This window comes from Achroia grisella, unplaced genomic scaffold, assembly GCF_030625045.1.
Source record: "Achroia grisella isolate CSIRO2021 unplaced genomic scaffold, CSIRO_AGI_Agris_v1 utg900, whole genome shotgun sequence".
Taxonomy (NCBI): Eukaryota; Metazoa; Arthropoda; class Insecta; order Lepidoptera; family Pyralidae; genus Achroia; species Achroia grisella.
In genome coordinates, this window is record NW_026713059.1 from 2,953,826 (window position 1) to 2,977,828 (window position 24,003).

General features: G+C 32.6%; 2 protein-coding genes across 4 annotated transcripts in view; one reads left to right on the top strand and one right to left on the bottom strand.

The window, feature by feature from the left end:
* Window positions 1-3,129: 3,129 nt before the first annotated feature.
* Window positions 3,130-8,982, bottom strand: LOC131853183 (uncharacterized). Of its 3 annotated transcripts, none has more exons than XR_009357979.1 (8): window positions 8,888-8,982; window positions 8,614-8,818; window positions 6,505-7,901; window positions 5,720-5,934; window positions 5,457-5,651; window positions 4,362-5,381; window positions 3,830-4,059; window positions 3,130-3,357 (listed from the first exon to the last, which is right to left on the bottom strand). XR_009357979.1 is itself a non-coding variant. In XM_059204012.1 (7 exons), exons 2-7 carry the CDS (start codon window positions 8,807-8,809, stop codon window positions 3,963-3,965), a joined length of 3,120 nt encoding a protein of 1,039 aa, XP_059059995.1. In that variant the 5' UTR covers window positions 8,810-8,818; window positions 8,888-8,982; the 3' UTR covers window positions 3,130-3,962. The 3 variants fall into 3 exon arrangements, 1 of the variants encoding a protein (XP_059059995.1); XR_009357980.1 differs by lacking the exon at window positions 3,130-3,357 and adding an exon at window positions 4,133-4,234 and having other exon boundaries at window positions 3,968-4,059; XM_059204012.1 differs by having other exon boundaries at window positions 3,130-4,059.
* Window positions 8,983-9,594: 612 nt separating this feature from the next.
* The window catches only part of LOC131853209 (TBC domain-containing protein kinase-like protein), a 49,848-nt gene continuing 35,439 nt past the window's right edge, over window positions 9,595-24,003 (top strand). The window contains exons 1-3 of the mRNA XM_059204043.1: window positions 9,595-9,895; window positions 10,244-10,496; window positions 10,887-11,103. Of these exons, the coding sequence (XP_059060026.1) occupies window positions 9,697-9,895; window positions 10,244-10,496; window positions 10,887-11,103 (669 nt within the window). The 5' untranslated portion in view covers window positions 9,595-9,696. The remainder of the gene's footprint in view (window positions 9,896-10,243; window positions 10,497-10,886; window positions 11,104-24,003) is intronic.

Genomic DNA, 24,003 nt, shown 5'->3' on the forward strand with positions numbered 1-24,003 from the left:
ATATTAATATAATTATTGTTTTTTTATTGGCTTTTTTTCTTTCTTGTAAGTTTTATTGGAACGGAATGAATATTATTATACTTAGGTACCTATATACAAATATTTGTTAACTTCTTGTGACCATTCTCTCATGAAATATTAAATAAAAAGCCTGTTGTACCATTAATACAATAAATATATAATAAAACTACTTATTCAATTATCTATAAATTATTAACACAGGATTTTGACCAGCATGTAACGCTGTAACTCACAAGTGTCAGTTTAATAATTGCAGATGCAAGCTAAAATTGTACGGTTCCAATTCCAATATATACAACAATTTATATTTAATTATAATACTGAAACCAAAGTTAGAAATGGTTGCCAACGAGAATTGTTAGTAATATTGTTACATAATTAAGCCCCAGGTTTAAAAGTTCTAACTATAGTGAAAGGATATCATAAAACTAAACTATTGAGGTGTTATTTGTACAGTTTACTCGACTTTTAGATAATATAAGGCAGACTAAATTGTATCTAAGCCTTATGCCTGTACAGGCAATTTTGCAATAGCTTATCTGTACTCTCTACCAATGTAGATACTATTACTATCCAGTCTAAACTGTGGGCTCATTGTACACTACTATCTCTTCCATCCTATTTCTAGCCTCGTTGGCTGTTTGTAATATACAATAACTATAATATAGTTGGTCAGTGTACTCCGAGCATTATACATTGGTGCCAGTGAAACGGATGCAAATCCTTAAAAGATACAATAATAAAACTCTCCCTGTGTTATAATAAGGAATAAATCACAAGGCGACCGACAAGCAGCTTGCTTCATAAGAGGGAGACACAAGGCAGTGAAATCGCAGGATTTGGAGAAGTCCTCCGGAATAGCAACACAACACGCAATTAGCTGTATCACAGGCGTCACATGATAACGTGAATGTCCTTAGTGCAGTTCGTGCATATAAACGACGGTTAATTTACTATCAGACATGCCGTCAGCTTGTGATTCCAATTACATAAAAAAGTTTAAAAAAAGTTATCCATCCGTACCATTCGCACCAGCGCGGAGTAAATCTAATATTATATAATATAGAATAATGACTCTTATTTACCTAATATGTAATATTATATTCAATATTAGTTTTTAATTAAAAAACCTAAAGGACCCCGAGTATTTTTATCAGATTATATTACAAAGAATATATTTACTATAAAAATTTATTCAATGAAAAAAAGGCATTTGAGAATTTTATGTGAAATCCTAGAAAATAATATATTGAGCTTGTGACACCAAACAAATCTTATGAATTTGTAGAATTTTTATACGTGAGGTATAGGCACTTGTACCTGTTAATTTTCTTGTCCAGTATAAGTATTATGAAAGAGGATGCCGAGTCCCTTAATAGTTAAGTGAAGCATATGTCAACACGTAGGTACATAATATATGTATCTAATATTAATAATGTCTCTTTATATTGCTGACTGAATAAATAAGTATAAAAAGAACACTTGCAAAAATCCGTTTAACAAAAGGCGGCCTTATCGCTTAGATATAGCAATCTCTTAAACTTTTGCATTGAAATTACTTTTTAAAATGCGGAGTGCATTTTAAATATTTGAATGTCTACGGACTAACCAGAGGAATTCCTACAAAGATTTTCCCTGGTTTGTCTGTTTGGCATAAGGTGTATGTTTATTCCGCAAATTACAATATATCGAATTATATGTAGATATGTTGCAATCAAATATGATCGCAAATACTATAAGAAATTGTTATCCTAATCCGATAGAATGTTGAATAAGGGCGTTCACCGCCAATTTTCCCATACATGTCTCCTGTCTCAATCCTTTTAAAAAAACTAGCTGTTCGAGACCAGTGAATTGATCATAAATAATAGCCTACTTGCTAACAATTCTCTTTTGAAACAGATTAAAGTAAACTACCTTGTCATATTATACATATTTAAATATTTATACTCAGGACAGTACTTTTGGAGTACATTTGGAGCACATCCAAGCTGCTAGTGCAAATGCTATGTTACATATATAATAAATGTATTTCAGATAATAATCGTTAGCAACTACTATAAGTACATAATAGTCTATTATGTTGCAAATGCTTCACTTGGATGCGAAGTCCTTTTTAGTCCTATGGATTACGACTGTTTTTCTACTTAGTATGCCCACAGTTACTTTGTTAATAAAATAATACTTATCTATATCTACTAGTAATTATTGCATGGTGTGATCTCCCATCTGTTCAAGGGATTTGAGTAAATAAATTATAACGAATTTTATTCCAGAATATACGTACATATTTTTATCTAAGTGTATGTATCTGTGTGGAAGGAAAGTATTTTACTTTGTATTTTCTTTACAATGTCTAAATAAAATGTCTATTTGTAAGATGAAAATCTTATTATTTTATTCGCGTTTACCAGTAAACTAGTACCTACTACTTCACAAGATATTCATTGCTTTAACTTCAACATACGACAGTTAGTCAGTAGTTAAGCCAGTAAAGTTCAACTCTATATTATTATATAGTATTACTAGCCGCCGTACCCGCGACTTCGTCCGCGTAAAGTAATGACCTTGACCAAATAATGAAAAAAATATTTAATAACCTAACCGAATAAAAGCCAAATGAAAAAGTTTCATCCTTTTTGCTTAAAAAATGACGACACTTCCATACAAAACTCTTTTTAACTGATATATATTTATTTAATATTATATGTCCAATAAATAAATATTATTAGGCTATAATATATAATAATAATAAACACAAACTTAATAGAAAATAATACCTCACCATACCATCTCAATCAGGACACAATTTTGGCTACACACTTTACTTTTTGGCTTCTCAGGTACTCAGCTTTACTAAATAATAAAAAAGCCAGTTGAAAACCTTAGGATTTTTTAAAACATCATAACTGCAGAGTCACGTGTTTAATTAAGTAAAAGTTTAAATCAGTTTTGTTCTTGGTTAAATTTCATAAGTATTCTACCTGGTTTGCGGCTTGGTTTACTTTTTACAACTACCCTTGTATATACAATACAATAATAACAAATTAAGCATCTCCTTGTGGCATAGGTTCTTATATAGGATAAATTTGAAATTAAACAAAAATGTACAATAACTTATTTTATTTTTACTAGAACTTGTTACATTGTATACACTAGGTTTTATAATTATTAAGGTAATTATAAAAAAATTGCATAAAGCTAGTTTTGCGTACCGCAATAAACAACGCTGGCCTCCGTCGCCGGTCAGTTAGCAGGATATTTAGATCACTACTGACTAATATAGTTACTTGTAACTTACCACTGCCGACGATGAGACGACTCCACCGACGCCAACTAAAAACGCAACATATATGCTAGAAGAAAAAAAAATGGACCAGACATACACAGATCAATCCTATTAAACAATTCAAACATTTAATGTATAACAAAATTGCAAAATAATTTAATCGATATGTGTATACCCTGATTATGTGGCGTCTGATAAAAATAGATATATATATAAATCTTAAAGATCTTTGGTGCGAAAATATAAAACATTATTATGAACGATGAAAACAGCTACAAGCACTGTGGTAAGTCAGTACGGCATTTAATTAACTGATAACATTCACCTTAATTATTATAGTATCTACATTATCACAAAATGGAATTCGGATTAAGATAATTATAATACTTATTATATAATTATATGTACGCTTAACAAACGGTCATAATTATCTTCATGAATTATGAATTAAACATAGATGAATGCATGCATTGAAAATCTATTATAGACGCTATTTAAAAGTCTTTTTGTATACTTTACACATCATTGGAGATTCCGTTTGCTGTCGGAGGAGATTTAAGTTCAGGGTAGTGTTTATATGTGTAATATATAGTGGATATGTTTGAGCAATGAGTATGTGGTTAGGTGAATATAGTATTGTGTGTCAGTGTTATCACTGTGTATTTAGGTGTAGATATTTGCAGTCGGGGTCCTTGCAACTTCCTCCGACTTCGAAAGGGCATAGAAAGGCATTCGGGTCCTCCTTCCAACTGTAAAAGCATCAATAATACACATTTATATGCAGAAGTAAACAACTGTGGATAGATTATAATGCATACTTACATCGCACTGTAGAACGATGTGCGTACGCATTGTCATCCACGTTTTCATTCCTATTGATCTAATGGATAATAGTAAGTTACAATTTCTCTTGTTTGATAATACCTAATGAAAAGCAATAATATGTTATTAAATCATCAAAAATGTAAATAAGCAGTTGTATTGACCCTGTAATAATAAATGCAATATGTAATAATTAGTAAAAAAAACCCCTAACAAAATATTATCTTACTTTCTTGCATCTAATGCTTCTAGTGGAGATTTATAATCATCTGCATCTTTCTTCTTCCATTTAAGCACTTGAATTGTGTCATTGACAATTTCTACACTGTTTCTTCTTTGTATAATTTTATCAGCATTTTTACGAGTACAATCAGTGTCAATCAAAATTTCTTTGCTGTTTCTTCTTTGTATACTTTTCTCACAAATTTTACAACTACAATCAGTGTCATTCATAATTTCTTTACTGTTTCTTCTTTGCATATTTTTATCAGCACTTTTATGGCTGAAATCAGTGTCATTACTTATTTCTTTACTGTTTTTTCTTTGTATGTTTTTATCAGCAGTTGTACGACTAAAATCAGTGTCATTCATAATTTCTTTGCTGTTTCTTCTTTGTATAGTTTTATCACAAATTTTACAACTACAATCAGTGTCATTCATAATTTCTTTACTGTTTCTTCTTTGTATATTTTTCTCTGCACTTTTACGACTAAAATCAGTGTCATTCATTATTTCTTTGCTGTTTCTTCTTTGTATATTTTTATCCGCACTTTTACGACTAAAATCGTTGTCATTAATTATTTCTTTGCTGTTTCTTCTTTGTATACTCTTATCACCACTTTTACGACTACCATCAGTGTCATTAATAATTTCTCGACTGTTTCTTCTTTGTATACTCTTATCAGCATTTTTGCACTCAGATTCATTTGACATATTTTGATGTGAAATATTTGTTGTTTCACTGTCAAAAGTACTTGTTACATTATTAGTATCTTTTACTGGGCTCTTGGGCATTCTAACCACTTTTTTATTTTTAGTAATGTCCACTTGAATAGACAACCTTGGAGCGAATATATCATCCTTCATATCATTGGCAACACTAGCTTTCACAGACTTTAATGACTGCAGGTGTTTTTGTTCTTCCTCAGTTGTATAATTTTCTTTTTGTACTTTATTTGTATTATTATTTTCATTATTAGCCTGAATTATTTGTACTGCATTATTTTTTCTGGAATGTTTAAAGTTTGAGCTGAAAAATAATAAAATATATGAAATATGTATGAAACAATATTTACAAATAATTATAAAGTGTGGTAAGTCATACCTTTTTAATAAAGCGAGGTGTTGCAATCTTATTTTTGATAACCGATTCTGTGCAGACTTCTGCTGTTTCTTATTTAATGTAATGGCGGTGGTTATATTTCTGAGTTCAGTGGCGGCTATTTTATACTTCTGAGACAATTTTGTCGCCTCCTCTTTTAGCCTAAGCATATTTGATGATTCATCTGCAATCTTTTTCCTAACAAAAAAGATATTTTTATTACCATTCATAAAGATACTTAGATGTACGATTTCATTCATAATTACCTTGATATAGCAATTTGTTCATCCATATCGTTTGATTTTTTAATAGGTTCCATAGAATCATTATGAGGCCTCAATGATTGTTTTGAGACAATTTGCTGTTTATTTAATAGATTCATTGCAGATTGTCTGGCTTTCTTAATTTTCTCCAACTCTGCCATTTTTTTTACTAAATTTTTATACTCAATCTGTTCAGATTTAGGCAAATGTTTTACAGACTAAAATCATAAATTTTTTTTAATAAATCCATTCATCAGTTGAATAAAGACAATTTGACAATTACTCAAGCACAACATTATCAACATTAATTGATGTAATATTGTTAGTTGTGTTTTTAAATAGAAGGTATTAAAAGTAGTTTAAATTCAGTAACTAATCAAAAATATATATAATGTAATTAATAACAGTACAAATAATATTCAAATTATTGTTGCTCTATAAACGCTTTTAATAACAAGTTAGAATAATATTACCAATGAATAATAAATAATTGTTAAGGTAAAATATTTTTTAGCAGTAGAAACTAGAAAATTATTAATTATACTTCACAAAAACTAATTAGATATACTATTTCCTCTATGTTTTTAATATTCCATTTCAGTAGCAAACTGGAATGGAATATTAAAAACAAATTTTGAACTGTATAATTTCTAAAATAAGTTTAAATAAATTACATATGTTATAGGTAAATTTATAGTATATAGTATAGATAACAATATCTATACTATATATTGTGCCTAGTGTAAATATAATCAGCAAACAAAAGTAGCATAACAAAACATTCCTACCTTCGCAACAAACTTTTCAGCAGGCTTTATTGTTTCAGCTGGTAGTGTATTTGGATTTTCTTTATTTTCAACCTGCATACGTGTAAACTTTAGAAACATATCAAGCTGTTGATTAAAATCTGATTGCTGTTGTTTTATATGCATTTTTGTTAAGTTTTTTGTTGCTTCATGTTCTCCTTCAGAATCAGAATCTCCAAGTTTGATAATAAACCTCTTTTGCTCTGATATTTTAGTCATTTGTTTTTTATCTGTTAAAACTGGTTGCTTTTCATCTGTATCTTCTTTAATTGTATTTATGACATTTGGATCTATGAGTTTAGGTAAATTTTTACTTAAAGATGTCAACAATTTGGCTCTTAACAAATCTTCATCATCCTCCAACTCGTCATCTTTCGGTTTCATTGTGATATGTTTATCATAATTACCGTTTATAATAGCTTCATTCACTGTATTAATTTTGGCACTAACATTATCTAACTCTTTTATTTTTTCATCACCATCAGATCCTATGTCCATATCTACAGAATCTATATCAGTGTTATTCTGTGAATCAATTTGGTTTGACAATATATCTTCTCCATTAATAAACTCATCATGTAAAATGGAAGACTGAGAAAGCCTTTTCTTTAACTTTTGCTTTCTTTTCAATTCAATTGCTTTTTTTAAATAAGTTGATTTAAGACAAATTAATCTCAATTCAGCAGTGTATGTATCATCATCTTCAGATAATAATTTATTTTCAGGTTCAATTTGTGGTTGAGACACTTTAATCTTTGAAGATTTTGTTTTAAGTGCATCTTGTCTTAATAATTCTAGGTCTTCATCAGAGTCACCTACAATGTTTTCACCATTTTTATCTATAATACCTGAATCAACAGTATCTTGTGTTTGCTTTTGATCATTATAAGATTTGACATCATCATCATTACTCAAATCAATTAACTCACATATTTCAACAGCATTTTTCACAAATTTTTCTGCTTCACTTATTAAATTGTTAGATTTATAACTTTCATCAAGAATAGGAGAATTAATTAAATTATCTGCTTCTACTGCCTTAGAATTATCAGATGTAGGATCTATGGTTTCTACTAAATCTTGTGATTTATAAAGCATTTTTTTAAGTCTACTACTTAAAGATGTGTCATTTTTAATTTTATGTACTGAAACTGCATCAGCCAATTTTCTTCTTTTATTTCTATATTCATCATCTGACTCTTCACTTGTGTCACTTATTATTTTTGTTTGTAGTTTCTTCTTTCGGCGTCCCTTTTTTTTGTAATCTTTGTTTCGAGCAGAAATTCGAAGTGGTGTCAACTCCTTTTTTCCTTTTTCTTTAGTACAAGTTTTAATCTGCCTATTAGTGTTTAGCAATTGTGGGCTGGTCTCTTCTAATTCTGTGTAGAAAATATCATATTGACAACTTAAAATAAATATTTAACAATTACCTAAGCACCATGTGCTCTTTCCATCCTCTTTTCAATTACTGATTAAATATAAATCAGAAGTCTTAGATCTTCCACTGTATACAAAAATATCTTAATTTATGTATGTCTATTACAGATTATTATAAGCAAATTTACCATTAATTCAGAGATATGAAAAATCTTTGTCAGATTGTCAATATATGTATTGATGTGATGTTACATAATTTAATTAGTCTATAATATGAAATATTGCAGTCTGAATAGATGCTAAAATTAGTATCAGTTCTAAATACAATTTCAACCATGACAAGCAACTTGGCAGATGCTCTCTTACAGGAGATTGAACATGGTTATGATAATTATTATTATGTTCCCTATTGTATCTCTCAAACAAGTACATTAATATTATGATGATCTACAATTTCAAGTATTCAATTTGTGTATGTTTTAACTATATTTGAAATGTATGGCCACAACTAATAATTTCAATTTTATTAAAGAAGCTACATATTATTATTAAGTACAAACCAACTTTTCAGTTCTTCATTATACTTAATATTTCCTAAAGTATATTAATATTCAATATTAAAAAAGACAATAAAATTACATTAAGTACAGACTAATCATCAATAACTAGTAAACTCATCCAAATAAAAAATGTCAAATAATCAAAATTATATACCTGACGCAACTGAGATGCTGTTGGCTTTCTTTCTTTCAAGGACATTGTTGTAGGTTTCCAGAACATGTAACCTTTGGCGAAGTAGAAACTCTTCATCGGAGGATATATCGGAAAGATCATCGAGTTCATCTATTATTTCGCCTTCCTCCATCTCTGAGTCGACATTCCTTGGCGGTATATTTTCAACGCAGGCCATTTTGTGTAACTTGAAAAGAAAGAACAATGCTTGACAATCAATGGAAATTCTAGGACACAAAGGTAAAATGATGTCTACCTTGTAATAACAGTGGAAAGAATATATTAATAAATTAATTTCACAACTTTATAAATAGGCCAAATAATTAAGATAAAAGAAAAAGTAATAAATTTTAAACATGTTAGTAGGGCGTAACGCTAAGCCGTGTAATAATTAATGATAAAAAAAAATACAAAATGCATGCACCACTGACAATACTGCCATATAAGAAAAGAGAATTTAATTGTCAATGTCAGATCAACTCACGAAAATTATATTAGTTGTAATAATTCTGTAATCTAAAAATAAAAATAAGAACTACAGTCAAGGAACAATCCTATGTAAGGTATACATAAATAAATAGGACATTAATAAAGAGAAAAAATTAAATAGTCACAGTAATCACATTTGTAAGGTTATAGTTTTTATGTTTACAAAGCTGACAAAGAATATTGTTAATTACGTATGATATATTTTTTGTTCATGCAAGTTTTTAATAACTTTTACCCATAGAAGTTCTAATAGTTAGAAAACATTGGAAATGTTATGTCCTTTTTGTCATGTTGATGTTTTCACACATAATTCTCGTTCTTAGCTAAAAACTCCGTTGCTGAGTCAGTCACGTAAGTCAGTCAGCAATGTTATGAATACCAGCACAGATTAATTTATAGCACTATGCATAAAAGTAAACAAAACCCGCCCTCAATCACTTATTTACTATAATAATTTGTATTATTATTAAAAATGCAAATATTAATTATATTAGTTACAACGTTTTAAAGTGATTTACTTAATAGATTTAGTACCCGTTTCCTTGAAATTAGTAACAATTCTATAACTGTGTCGCTATGTACATCGAAAATGAAGACGATTATAAATTTGCAGCCTGTACATATTTTGCCAGGAATCATCCTGGTGAAACGTGCGGTACCAATGGATTACCCCTTACTCCAAGTTCAGTAACTATTCTAAGCAGAGCTCAACGATTGTTGACTATTGAACATCCTAATTTATGCACTTACTTAGACGTCATCAGGGGTAAACATGGTATGTACTAAAAGAAACTTTTAACTGTATATTTGGGAGCGTCGTTGCCTAATAGGTTACTACTAATTTAAATTTTAAAAGCTTTGAGATCGAATCTAGCCGACGTGTGAAATCTTTGTGTGTGGTTTTATATTACTAGAATACTTTTTGATTATGAAGTCACTGGTAACAAATCAAATTAATCCATAAAGATTGTGCTTCCCCTCTGCCTACGTTAATTTCAAATATAGTTGGCAAAATATGAATATGGATTTTCATAAAATATTTGGGTATAATGTTTATGAACATATGTTACATTTACATTATTATTGTTATCTGATTGACTGAAATTTATATTTTGTTTTCCAGAAAGAATAATTGTTGTGGCTGAAGTAATTGGTAAATCACTAAAGGAATTAAATTCAAAGTTTACCCATCAAGAAATTATTAACATTGGTCGACAGTTAGCTAATGGTTTAAAATTTTTACATGATCACAACATTACTCATAGAACTTTGGCTGACGATAATATATTGTTAGACAAACATGGCAGGGTGAAATTGTTTAATTTTGGGATGTATTACATGACTGGAAGTGGGGAAGAGGTCTCCTTTCCACTTGGGTATGTTATATATATTATAGATTTTCTTATTTTCATTATGACACTAATCAAATCTTTTTTGCTTAAGTGGTTATAGATTAATTGAAATCTATACCTATTATAAAACAATATCCCCCCACCAAGACACAGCTGTCTTCCTGTGTTTTTATATTAATTAAAAAAAACTAGTGAACTGACTTCCATGTGGTCTATCTACAGACTGATTCTTATATATGAATAAATTAGAATAAATTTATGTATACATTATTATAATATCTAAAAATTTTATTATACAAAGCCAGTGATAAAGTTCTTTACAATTTTTATTGCATATTTATAAAATTAAATTTTAAAAGTTAAATTATGCTTTAAGCTACAAAAATATCTAAATTTAATTTATATTTTTTGCAGTCTCCCTAAATATCTGAGTCCTGAAACAATTTTGAAAGGTGGAGGGCCAGCAGCGGATGTGTGGTCCTTTGGCATAATACTTCTAGAGCTATGTATTGGTAAATTGTGGCACCATTTAAAACCTGGTCCTATATTAAGACGAATACTCACACTTGTGCATGCTAGCAATCCTGCAGAGAGGATAGCAAGGGAACATGATTGTCTTGATGCCTATAAAGTAAGTGCCTTCAATATATATCTGATTTTAACTAGCATACTGCTAGTAATAGCTAAATATTTTAGCTCTTTAAGTATTTAGTGGCATTCATATTTATGATTGTCATTTTGCCCTAACGTCTTCTTAAATTATATGTTACATGGCTGATAGCAGCTGATATTTTTATGTGAGCTCTTAAGTTTTAAGTGAGATTTATGGATTCAAAGTCAATTTCATCTCATATTCATAATTGTCATTTTCCCCAAATGTGTGATATCTTTTAAGTGGTATATTACATTTAATAACTACTTTGCCTATCAACAACATCATACAAAGTGGCAATGAGTATGAAATATTAGTTTTCTATAAATTAATCTTTTTCTATCTTACAACAAGCAACTACATACACATACAAATATAATAGTAATAATAATTATTTATAAAAAAATGGCTGAATTGTGATTTTAATTTTTGGTGTATATTAAAAATAGTATTATTTTTTTTAGTATTAAGTATATAGATTATATCAAATAGGTGGACAAAGTAAACCCAATAAAGGTTTACTTTGTCCACCTATTTGATATAATCTATATATATATATATATATAGAGTTATATATATATAAATATCCCCTTGGGCACTTTGTGGCTCAGACGTGCCGTATAGGTAGTTTTTTGTTGATCCTTTTTCACTTGTTGATCCGGAGGCCTTTTGTTGATCTAATGCCAGATGACCATATGTAAATGTTGCTCCGTTTTGAGCCACAACTGTCACGACGAGTAATAATAATAATTAAGCGATTTATACACGATTTTATACAAATCCACCTTTTTGGCATACAAGCAGTTCTTGATCCAATTCAAACGGGCCAATCAGGGTGCAGCATTTGCCAAGGGCTTCCTCATTGGCACGTTTGGGCTACTACATTATGGCTACAGTAACTTAATAATGTCTAGCTAGTATTTCAAAAATAATAGTCTACCTAATCTAAATATTTATAGAAATCAGTCTGGAGTAACGTGACTCCAGATCAAACCTCAATACTTGTTATTTTTTGGATGGGAATCTTTTCTTTTGTAACAACGTTACTGAGCGAATAAAGAGAAGACGCAACGGCGGATCCAGGGGGGAGCGTCATGGAGGTCATGGGAGTCATGGGGGCGTCATGACTCTCCCCCCCCCTTAGCCCAGAACTTAGGTAGACCACTAATTGAACTAAAAAATAATGAAACAGCAAATTTTTTTTTTCCGAATGCAGAACGGCAACATGTTGCCGTTCCGCCACGCTACCGTTATAGTGGTAGAAAGAGAGAGACAGTGGAATCAGCAATATCTACGGATCGTGGCTGGATCAACTAAGTGTGCAAATGTAAGTATATATATATATACTTACATTTGTGTTTAATTCAAAGGAAATATAAATAATGAACGCATCACATTTAAAACAGTAATAAGTACGTACGTAATATTATCACATGGTAACAGCACGTATTATGGCAAAAATAAACATCGGCTGATTTGAAAAGATTTATTATAGTAATAATAGTAATCTCAGGACAATTCACACAGCTTCATCTAGACCCAAGTTAAGCTAGCTGAAGATTATGTTATGGGTACTGATATAAATACAAAGATTTTTTTTCGTAAATACATATATATTATCTATACATAGAAAACACCCAGACCGTTACAAACAATCATACTCATGAATACAAATGTTTGCAGCGTGCGAGGAATCGAACCCTCGACCACCAAGCAGGAATCAAAGCAGTGTGCTAGCTAAATCGCTAGACTACCGACAACTAGCTGTACACCCGACTTCGTCCGCGTTGAATTTAACTTCTTATATTTTAGAAAAATAAAGTTAAATTCAACACGGACGAAATCCCGTGTACAGCTAGTCATCAATAAAAAAACACGTAGGTATCTCTAATATATTATACACTAGCTGTTCCCGCGACTTCGTCCACGTGGTTTTTAACTTTATTTTTCTAAAATAAAAGTAGCCTAAGTTACTCCTTATTACATCAGCTACCTGCCAAAAAAAGTCCCGTCAAAATCGGTCCAGCCATTTCAGAGATTAGCCGGAACAAACAGACAGACAGACAAAAATTGTAAAATATTTTATTTTGGTGTATGTACCGTATTTATATTCATATGCATGTAGTAAAAAACGGTTTTTTATATATTACAAACAGACACTCCAATTTTTATTAAATGTATAGATGTATAGATTATTATTTATTTATTTATTTATTCATCCAAAATAATACAAATTGTGTAGGATAACGTAATAGTAACATTACAGTAAAATTTTTGTCAACAACATAATAGCAACTTAAACATTAAATCTCGGTATATCTATAGACTAACTGGCCCCAGCGACTTCGTCCGCGTGAAATTTTATTTTATTTTTCTAAAATAACAGTAGCGTAAGTTACTCCTTATTACATCAGCTACTTGCCAAAACAAGTCCCGTCAAAATCGGTCCAGCTATTTCAGAGATTAGCCGGAACAAACAGACAGACAGACAGACAAAACTTGTAAAATATGTTATTTTGGTGTATGTACCGTATTTATATTCATATGCAAGTAGTAAAAAACGGTTATTTCAATATTACAAACAGACACTCCAATTTTATTTACATGTATAGATGTATAGATTAAAAAAAAGTAACAGTCATAAGGCTAGTCGTATGCCTAATATATATAATAATGTAATAAATTCATTTAAACAGAAATTGCGGGAACATTATTTAAATTTGTAACTTTTTTACTGTCCTTCTCCTTTTTTCACATCTTTCTGTTATATCCATATAGTTCTCTCTATATTTTCTGATTTTCTTACTTTCAATTTGAGACTGTACTTATAATTTGATTATCGGATCATTATGTATTTACTTATATATAATATTTATACATTTATGGGTTATATTTAGATATATATTTATGTATGTATATTGTTATTTTTTTATAGAAATGTATATTTTGCTTATCTTTATTATCTTTATAAATCTTTTTTTGACATTTCTTATTTATATTAGTGCACCGCCAATAATCTTTCGCTGCACCACTCATGGTTGCCTGGTAAATAACGCGGCAAAATATTAAGTCCGCCACATGTACAAATTTTTTTGTGCATTAAAGTTAAAGAAATAAAAAAATACAATACTGTTTAATGAAAATGCGTGTTGTCTAGTGCTTTGAGATGTATCAAAATAAGGTCAACAAAAAAGTCCGTGATGGTATATGTCTATCTCTTAAGGATAACCAACAATAACCATTTTTTATCTTTTACATTTTACGGGATTTTTTTTTATCGTATGTTTCCCTTAAAATCATGTAAACTATGTTATTATGTCATAATCTAAAGAAATAATAATATTTTATAGTGACATATCCACTATAAAATACCAAAAAGTAGCAATGTAATTCGTTACGCGCGAATCAGGTGTTATAAGGTCAAAGGTCGGTGCACCCCGCGTATTTGATAAATAGTGCTTCTCTGGATGTCTTTAAGAGAAAATGGCAGTATGTACGTGTATATGTACAAGTCCTTAAGTGTTAAGTTTTTCAAATGTACATACAGTAAAGAATAAATATTTTTAAGTACAGTACTTACGTACATTAATATAATGCCTACTTTTTACTTGTATCTATTGTTATCAAAATTAAATTATAAGTTCTTAACTTGACCACGACTATGTGACCCTCTCTTGGCGCCAAAACGAGTGAAAAAATGAACAGCATACGACGACGACGCAGTACCTATAGAGTGGAGCAACTGCTTATTCAGTTTTATTCAACTATTTAGTCCCTCCACCGTTACAATGAATGGAGGCGGATATTACAATGTACGTAGCATTGCGAATATAAAATATCTAGATTAGGTATAATAAATTCATAATTCATAGGCCGTTACGGTATCAGAGCCAAAGTCTTCTTTCTTTGTTTATGTACTGTTAGATGCGACAGCGACTTTGTTTTTATATTACTATGTAATGATTGATATACCTAAAATAAATAAAATATCTGAGGTTTGGACAAAAATTCAAAAGGTACTTAATTTTTAAAAAGTATTTTGAAAATACCTATTTTGCATTTAGTATTTGAAATACAAAACACAAAACTATTTTTGTTTTTAGAGTGACATTTCTATGAATTCACTGTCGATAGCGAGCGGTGCGATGGAAAAAGATAACCGTTTATAAAAATATAATAAATAACCCTGGACAATTAACACAGACTGATACTGAACTGATATAAATAGATATTTTTATTTTGTAAATACATATAAAACACCCAGACCGATGAAAACAATCGATGACCGATGAGTACAAATGTTTGCATCGTGCGAGAAATCGAACCCGCGGCCATCGGATGTAAAGCGGTGTGACCACCGAGGCAGTCGAAATATATAAATAATCTTATGAATTTAATTTATTCTAATTTGTTTATGTGCGCGGGGTGCGGTGTACGGTGCTCCCCCCTGCCTCCACCGTTGCTGGAGCTTGCATGTATGGAGCATTGCGAATATAAAATATGTAGATTAGTAAATTCATAATTGATAGACCGTTACGGTATCTATATATATTCGGATTAAAATAAGTATCGCAGTAAGGACCAGTATATAAAGTGATCAACACAATTAACTGATTTTTGAAATATATATACAGAGCCAAAAAGTCTTTGTGTATTCAAAAAATATCTAATTTGTTTGTGTGCGCGGGGTGCGGTGTACGGTGCAGGGGGACCCTGCCTCCACCGTTGCTGGAGCTTGCATGTATGGAGCATTGCGAATATAAAATATCTACATTAGTAAATTAATAAAGTCATAATTGATAGACCGTTACGGTATCTATATATATTCGGATGAAAGTAAGTATCGCAGTAAGGACGAGTATATAAAGTGATCAACATAATTAATTGATTTTTGGAATATATTCAGAGCCAAAAAGTCTTTGTGTATACCAAAAATTTAGCCGTTCGGAGCCATTCAGTCACGAATTATTAGTAAAAAAAGTGTCGAGTATATCGTACTATCGACGAATATATATGGCCGCATCGCAAAATAGAATGCGACGTTGCCATACCGCCTGAGATATACGCGATAGGAGTCAAGTTATTCAGTGCAAAAGGTGGAATCAGCAAGTGTGTAGGTTGTGGCGTGATCAACAAAGTGCCCAAAGAGGTGTTTATATATATATATATATATATATGTCGGAGTAGGAAAGCAGGTATACTTTTTAAAAAGCTGCAGAACCGTTGACCTATAATAGGATCATCGGTTCTACTAGTGGTAGTAGTTTAACATTACATTAAAATAATAAAAGAACAAGCGAAATTAGATTAGTTTATTATTATAATAATAATCTCTAAATATGATTATAGTCTATCTTTCATTTTATTTTATAACACAATACTTTTCTAATGTGATTATAATTACAAATCGATTCTACTAAAGTAACAAGAGTTTTCAACTTACTTCCACTCCGCTCGAGCACCGAACACAGAATGAATCTTATTCACAAGACCAGCCATGTGGTCAAATCGTGTTCCCTCCAACTTGAACGCGCGCTCAAGTCGGAAGGTGTCGATCGCCACAGTGCCGGAAGTAAAATACCATTTTTGCCTAAGGCTTATAATTAAACAATAATAAAGCGGCATAATTACTTAAATTACCGTCTAGTTATTCTAATAATATTAGCAATTAAATAAAGCCATAAACTTGTAATATTAATAAATTTGACTTACACTATTAACCGAATCATCCGGATGTTTTCATGTTGATTTTAGTTAACAACTTAAATGCAAAATAATTGAACGTTACATTATTGTTAAAAATAACTTTTTGGTATTTAAATTTAAATCAAGATGATTGCATTATTTTCTTTTTAAAATGGTTACAAGATTTTATCAAAGTTTTAATTATTGTGAAGGAAATCCGCACGCAAATGGCGGACGTTACGCAACATCCGACATTCGCTCGACATAGATAAATTTATTTACAATTCACATAACAATTGCTTAATTCATAATAAATTTTAATATTTAATTTAGTTTTTACTATATTTAGTAATTTTAAATAACAAACATAAGTTATTAAAAAGGACTGATAATGACGCCATCTAGCGGCATTAATTGAAGCGATTATGCGTTGATATTAAGCCGCATAGTAGCTCCATCTATCGTCCTTATATTAAAGATGTAATGAATGTGATTCAGTTTCTATTAATGTTGATAATTAATATGGTAAATCAACAGCAGATGCGTCATTCATCTCCTTATTTTTATTTTGTGGGTTATAATGTAGCTGCGGCGACACGGCCATTCTGATGTGCAATGCGTGCTCTGCATTGCTCCATGTTACCTGGAAATAAAATAATTTTTCTGAGGCTTGGCACATTCAGGGTACCATTCAATCATTTAATGTAGAGAGCATAACAGCCAAATTAGTAAGTAGAAGTAATAATAGTAATAATAGTAAGGTCAAAATTTATGACTGCTCATTCCACATGACAACAGTCGCAACTATAGTCAGAATATTCTTAATTAGTTAGTTATCATATCACGGCTCACTCCACGTGAAAGCAGTTATAAATGATAAGTTAGTTATGTAATTAGGTTTATATTAGTACTGTTCACTCCACGTGACCACAGTAGTTTTTTTTTTTTTGTTATTATTATTTTCTTTTTGCTTTGTTTTTTTTTTTTTTTTATTATTATTTTTTTTTTTTAGTTTTTTTTTTTATTTTTTTTTTTTGGGAAGGATGTGACGGTGAAAGGTCGATGCTGTTTTCACAGAGGTCCTAAGGGATTGGGTAGGTCGATGCTGTGCTCTAGGCGGTCCTGAACGCCGCGGTACACAGAGGCATTTTATTCTTTTCGGATAGGATTTCTTACTATTGGACGGCTCCACACGCCAATAGTAATTAATAATATTTGGCCAACTGTATTGCCAATCATAATATTTGGCTATTGTACGGCTCCACACGTCAATAGCATCTTTTGTATTAATAATTATATTTTTTTTTTTTTTTTATTATTATTATTTTTTTTTTTTTTTTTTTTTTTTTTTTTTTTTTTTAGATTATATTAGGTTAATAGTTTTGCAACAAAAATAGAAATTACCAGATTTGAACAACGAGCTATTCGTCGTTTTCCAACATGCCAGCAGACGATTGTTACTCGCTACAATGTTGAAGACTGAGTGGTGCAGAGTGGTCAGGTAGCGCAGGGCTCCCGACAGGCGACACGGCCGCCTGGGCGCCGGCTGCTGGCTGCGGCGCTCGCCTCAGCTGATCGTGAGCGACCTTGCGTGGTCGACCGTAATGACCTACTACCTTTTTCACGAGGTAGCGATCATTTTCTAAAACTCTGTATACTTCATAAGGGACACTAAATTTGAGGTCAAGGGATGTTTGGTTTCTAGGATTATTTTTTATTAGTACAAAGTCGCCGCGCTGGAATTTGTGAATTTGTGCGCGACCTCTATCGAATCTTTGCTTGTCTTTTACAGCCAAGTCAGTCATTCTTTGTTTAATATGTTGTTCTAATGCTACTACATCGATTGAATTGTTATCAAAATTAACTAGATTGAGAAGTTCAGGAGGTACGCAGTTTTGGCGTCTAGTCAGGAGTGTGAGTGGGGCTACTCCGGTTGTACGATGGACTGTGCAATTTAAAGCAAGTTGCAGACTTTCTAACGCCGTGTGCCACTCTGGACTTTCATAATTTTTTATAATTACGAGTCCGTTTTTTAATGTTGCCATTACGCGCTCGACTTGTCCATTGGCTCTGCTAGCGCCTGGAGATATTGTATGTAACTCAATGCCAAACCTGTCACAGTAGTTTTTGTATTCGCCGAGAAATTCACGCCCTCCATCAACTATGATTTGTCGTGGTGCTCCAAATAGATGAATGACACGTTTGAGCGCTGCGAGGGAGCTATGTTGACTTTTATCATTAGTATAATGAAACATAACATATTTAGTAAAGGCGTCTACTGTTACTACTACGTATTCTTGGTTAGCAGAAGTTCCGAGTTTACCAGTAATATCCATGTGTATTACTTCAAATGGGCTTGTTGGCTTAGGGATCGGATGTAGTTGTATTTGTGATGCTCCGGAGGTTTGTTTAGAGGTTCTACAAACAACACAGTTATCGACGAAGTCTCTAATAAAACTATTCATTTTATCGAAGTGATAACTCTCTCTTATTTTGTGTAAAGTCTTGTCCCAACCTGGATGTTTTAGGGCTGTGTGGTAAGTATTTGTAAGGCTCCATTGAAACGCCTTGGGAACTATTGTAAGGGTTTGATCACCTGCCACTGGGTCCGTTCTCTTAGACTTGAGTAGGCCATCTTCAAGGAAGTATCCAGCGACTTCATTGCCAGCATGGATGGAATCGATAATGGGCCTTAACTGCGCGTCGCGACGTTGTTCTATTTTTAGCCAGTCTAGATTACTTGACATGAGATTGACAGTCAGAGGATCAGGATTCCTGCTCAAAAAATCTGCATGCTGCATCCGCTCGCCCTTCCTGTATTCTATATCAAAGTCAAAATTTTGAAGGTAAGCCCACCATCTATGTATTCTAGGTAATAAGTCTTGCTTGTGTTTAGAGGCTTTCAAAGCATTGCAGTCGGTAATTACTTTGAACTTACGTCCATACAAGAAGTGGCGAAAGTGTTTTATAGCTCTGACCACTGCTAGTGTCTCGAGCTCATACGAGTGATATCTACTCTCTATTTCTGTTGTACGCATGCTAAAATATGCAATGACATGTTGTCGTTCATTTATTAACTGAATGAGTATCGCACCAAAGCCTAGACTGCTAGCGTCAGTAAATAGCTCTATAGGTTTGCCTTCTTGGAATATAGTGAGGACAGGAGTAGAAGTGAGATGATGAATGATTTTTTGACGTGCCTCTTCATGTCTATGACTCCATTCCCACTTAGTCCCTTTTTTAGTCAGGTCGTACAGTGGTGACATAGTTCGCGCAAAATCAGGTATAAAACGACGAAAATATCCAGCCAAGCCATTAAATTGTCGTATCTGTTTTACAGTAGATGGTATAGGGGCCTTTATTAGAGCCTCTACTTTTTTTTGACTCGGGCGAACCTGACCATTTTCTATTACGTTTCCAAGATACTCTATTGACCGTTTAAAGAATAGGCATTTATCAATATTTATAGAAAATCCCGATTCACGTAACGCTATAAAGATTCTCTCCAAGTAAGAGATGCCCGATGTGAAATCACGACATTTGGAGATGACGTCATCGATATAAACCTGGGCCACGCTATCGTTATGTAAGGTATTAGCACTACCAGGGTTTAGGAGCTGTCCTAGGGCTCGGTTTATACATCGTTGATACACGGAAGGTGCATTACAAAGACCAAAGGGCATCGTTAAATATTCATAAAGTCCGTCTGGTGTTACAAATGCGGTCTTTTCGATTGAGTCTGGCGAGATAGGTATCTGGTGGAAACCAGATGCCATATCAAGTGTGGTGTAATACTGTCCACCTGCCAGTTGATCAATCTGGTCAGCAATAAGTGGAAGAGGGAAATGGTCGCGTATTGTATTAGCGTTTAGCTCGCGATAGTCAACACACATACGGTCGTCTCCATTTTTCTTTCTTACTAGAATTATTGGGCTGGAATAAGGTGATCTGCTCTCACGCACTATATTGGCTTTGATGAGTTCCTCCACAATGTCTTTGACCTTTGTGCGTTCGACTGGACTGAGTCTGTAAGGCCTTCGCTCAACATATTTATCTTTATTTTTCAAACGGATTTCTAATTCGCCGGTTTTAACGCGCGTTTTTGAATACCCACGTGTGAAAAGTTCAGAATATTTGTACAATAAAGTAAGGAGTTGGTTGATTTGATGTTCGTCAGTCAAGTCGTGGTCAATTTTGTCAAATAAGGGGCTCTTTGACTGTATGTATTGAATACAAGGATTATAATAAAGTCTTGCTCTTTCTCTAGTTACGATTACACTAAGACCAGAACTATGTAGTATGTCTGCTCCAATTAAAACATCTGTTGTCATGTCGTGGTCAGGTAGAATATAAAACAATATCTCTACGTTAACGTCGTCGATTATGCACACTGCTTTCAGCGTGGACGTGGAAATAATGGGAAATGGACCTATGCCTCGTAGGTATGTGACTATTTGACATCTACGCCCGGGTAACTTATTCGCAACGGATTCTCGCATGACCGAGCATTCCGCACCGCTATCAAATACCGTGTTAATAAGTTTTCCACAGACACTCATACGCATTACATTTAAAGTATTTCCTTTATATGCGAGTGAGTTTACATTAGAAGAAATCTCCTTTTCTCTCCGAAAGCAAGTATCAAACACGTGACCTGGTTTACCGCAAAACGAGCAGTGTTTAATATTGTGAGGTCTACCACTATGAGGATTGGCTGCGTTTTTGTCATTGATTAAATTTAAGTCAACAGATTTCTTATTACGACAATTATTCAACGTGTGACCAGTTCTTTTACAAAAATTACAATATTGCGCAGTATGCCTATGGTCAATTGTATATCGCGCACGTTTTTGGAGAGGTTGATCGACCCTAAGTTGACTTGAACGTTTACTACGGATAGATGAAGCAACCGAAATTAATTCTGGCACTGAGGTAGCTCTTGCGTTCATTAACTCTATTCTAAGACGTTCGTCACCGATAGTACCAAGAACAGCTTCAACGGCATCACTGTTACCTAACTTATCCTTAGTTACGCGTCTCCATAAAATCCACGATTGAGTTAAGAATTCGGCAATATCTTTAGAAGAATCATAGGTATGCTCTCTGAATTTAAGTACGTCTCTCGAATAGCGAGATTCAGGTTCAAAAGTAGTAATAATTATTTGCCGCAGCTCGTCCCAGGTACTGGTGGTCACAAGCCAGTTATCAGCCCATACTTTAGCACGACCCCTCAATAAGCTTGTCACTTTCATTCGTAAATCGTAATCAGTTAGCTGATAGGTGTTTTTAGCCGTTGAAATGTGGTTACACCATTCACGGACCCCAACGTTTCCATCGGGATCATAGGAAGGTAGGAAAACGTCAGTAATTTTAACTCTGTCAGATTGCTGTTGATTTAGTAGCCTATCACTCATATTTTGCATAACATTCATCATTTGTAAGAAAAATTAGGTGGTACATCACCGGGCTGTTGTTGGAGTACCGTAGCTGTAGGTGCGCCTTGTTGAGACGGGCCTGGACAGGTTTCTATCGGTGCTGAAGGTGGCGACCTGGAAACACCGGTCACGTCCGCTTGTATCGTTGCACTCGCTGCAGAAGTATTTCGCTCGGTGTCACTCATAACGTAGCCGTAGGGTTTGGTTTAACGTCAGGATCTGAAAAAATGTTATGACCGGGGCAGAAAGGGGATCGCTGGAGCGATCCCACTTCTGATGTCGGAGTAGGAAAGCAGGTATACTTTTTAAAAAGCTGCAGAACCGTTGACCTATAATAGGATCATCGGTTCTACTAGTGGTAGTAGTTTAACATTACATTAAAATAATAAAAGAACAAGCGAAATTAGATTAGTTTATTATTATAATAATAATCTCTAAATATGATTATAGTCTATCTTTCATTTTATTTTATAACACAATACTTTTCTAATGTGATTATAATTACAAATCGATTCTACTAAAGTAACAAGAGTTTTCAACTTACTTCCACTCCGCTCGAGCACCGAACACAGAATGAATCTTATTCACAAGACCAGCCATGTGGTCAAATCGTGTTCCCTCCAACTTGAACGCGCGCTCAAGTCGGAAGGTGTCGATCGCCACAGTGCCGGAAGTAAAATACCATTTTTGCCTAAGGCTTATAATTAAACAATAATAAAGCGGCATAATTACTTAAATTACCGTTTAGTTATTCTAATAATATTAGCAATTAAATAAAGCCATAAACTTGTAATATTAATAAATTTGACTTACACTATTAACCGAATCATCCGGATGTTTTTCATGTTGATTTTAGTTAACAACTTAAATGCAAAATAATTGAACGTTACATTATTGTTAAAAATAACTTTTTGGTATTTAAATTTAAATCAAGATGATTGCATTATTTTCTTTTTAAAATGGTTACAAGATTTTATCAAAGTTTTAATTATTGTGAAGGAAATCCGCACGCAAATGGCGGACGTTACGCAACATCCGACATTCGCTCGACATAGATAAATTTATTTACAATTCACATAACAATTGCTTAATTCATAATAAATTTTAATATTTAATTTAGTTTTTACTATATTTAGTAATTTTAAATAACAAACATAAGTTATTAAAAAGGACTGATAATGACGCCATCTAGCGGCATTAATTGAAGCGATTATGCGTTGATATTAAGCCGCATAGTAGCTCCATCTATCGTCCTTATATTAAAGATGTAATGAATGTGATTCAGTTTCTATTAATGTTGATAATTAATATGGTAAATCAACAGCAGATGCGTCATTCATCTCCTTATTTTTATTTTGTGGGTTATAATGTAGCTGCGGCGACATATATATATATATAAATATCCCCTTGGGCACTTTGTGGCTCAGACGTGCCGTATAGGTAGTTTTTTGTTGATCCTTTTTCACTTGTTGATCCGGAGGCCTTTTGTTGATCTAATGCCAGATGACCATATATAAATGTTGATCCGTTTTGAGCCACAACTGTCACGACGAGTAATAATAATAATTAAGCGATTTATACACGATTTTATACAAATCCACCTTTTTGGCATACGAGCAGTTCTTGATCCAATTCAAACGGGCCAATCAGGGTGCAGCATTTGCCAAGGGCTTCCTCATTGGCACGTTTGGGCTACTACATTATGGCTACAGTAACTTAATAATGTCTAGCTAGTATTTCAAAAATAATAGTCTACCTA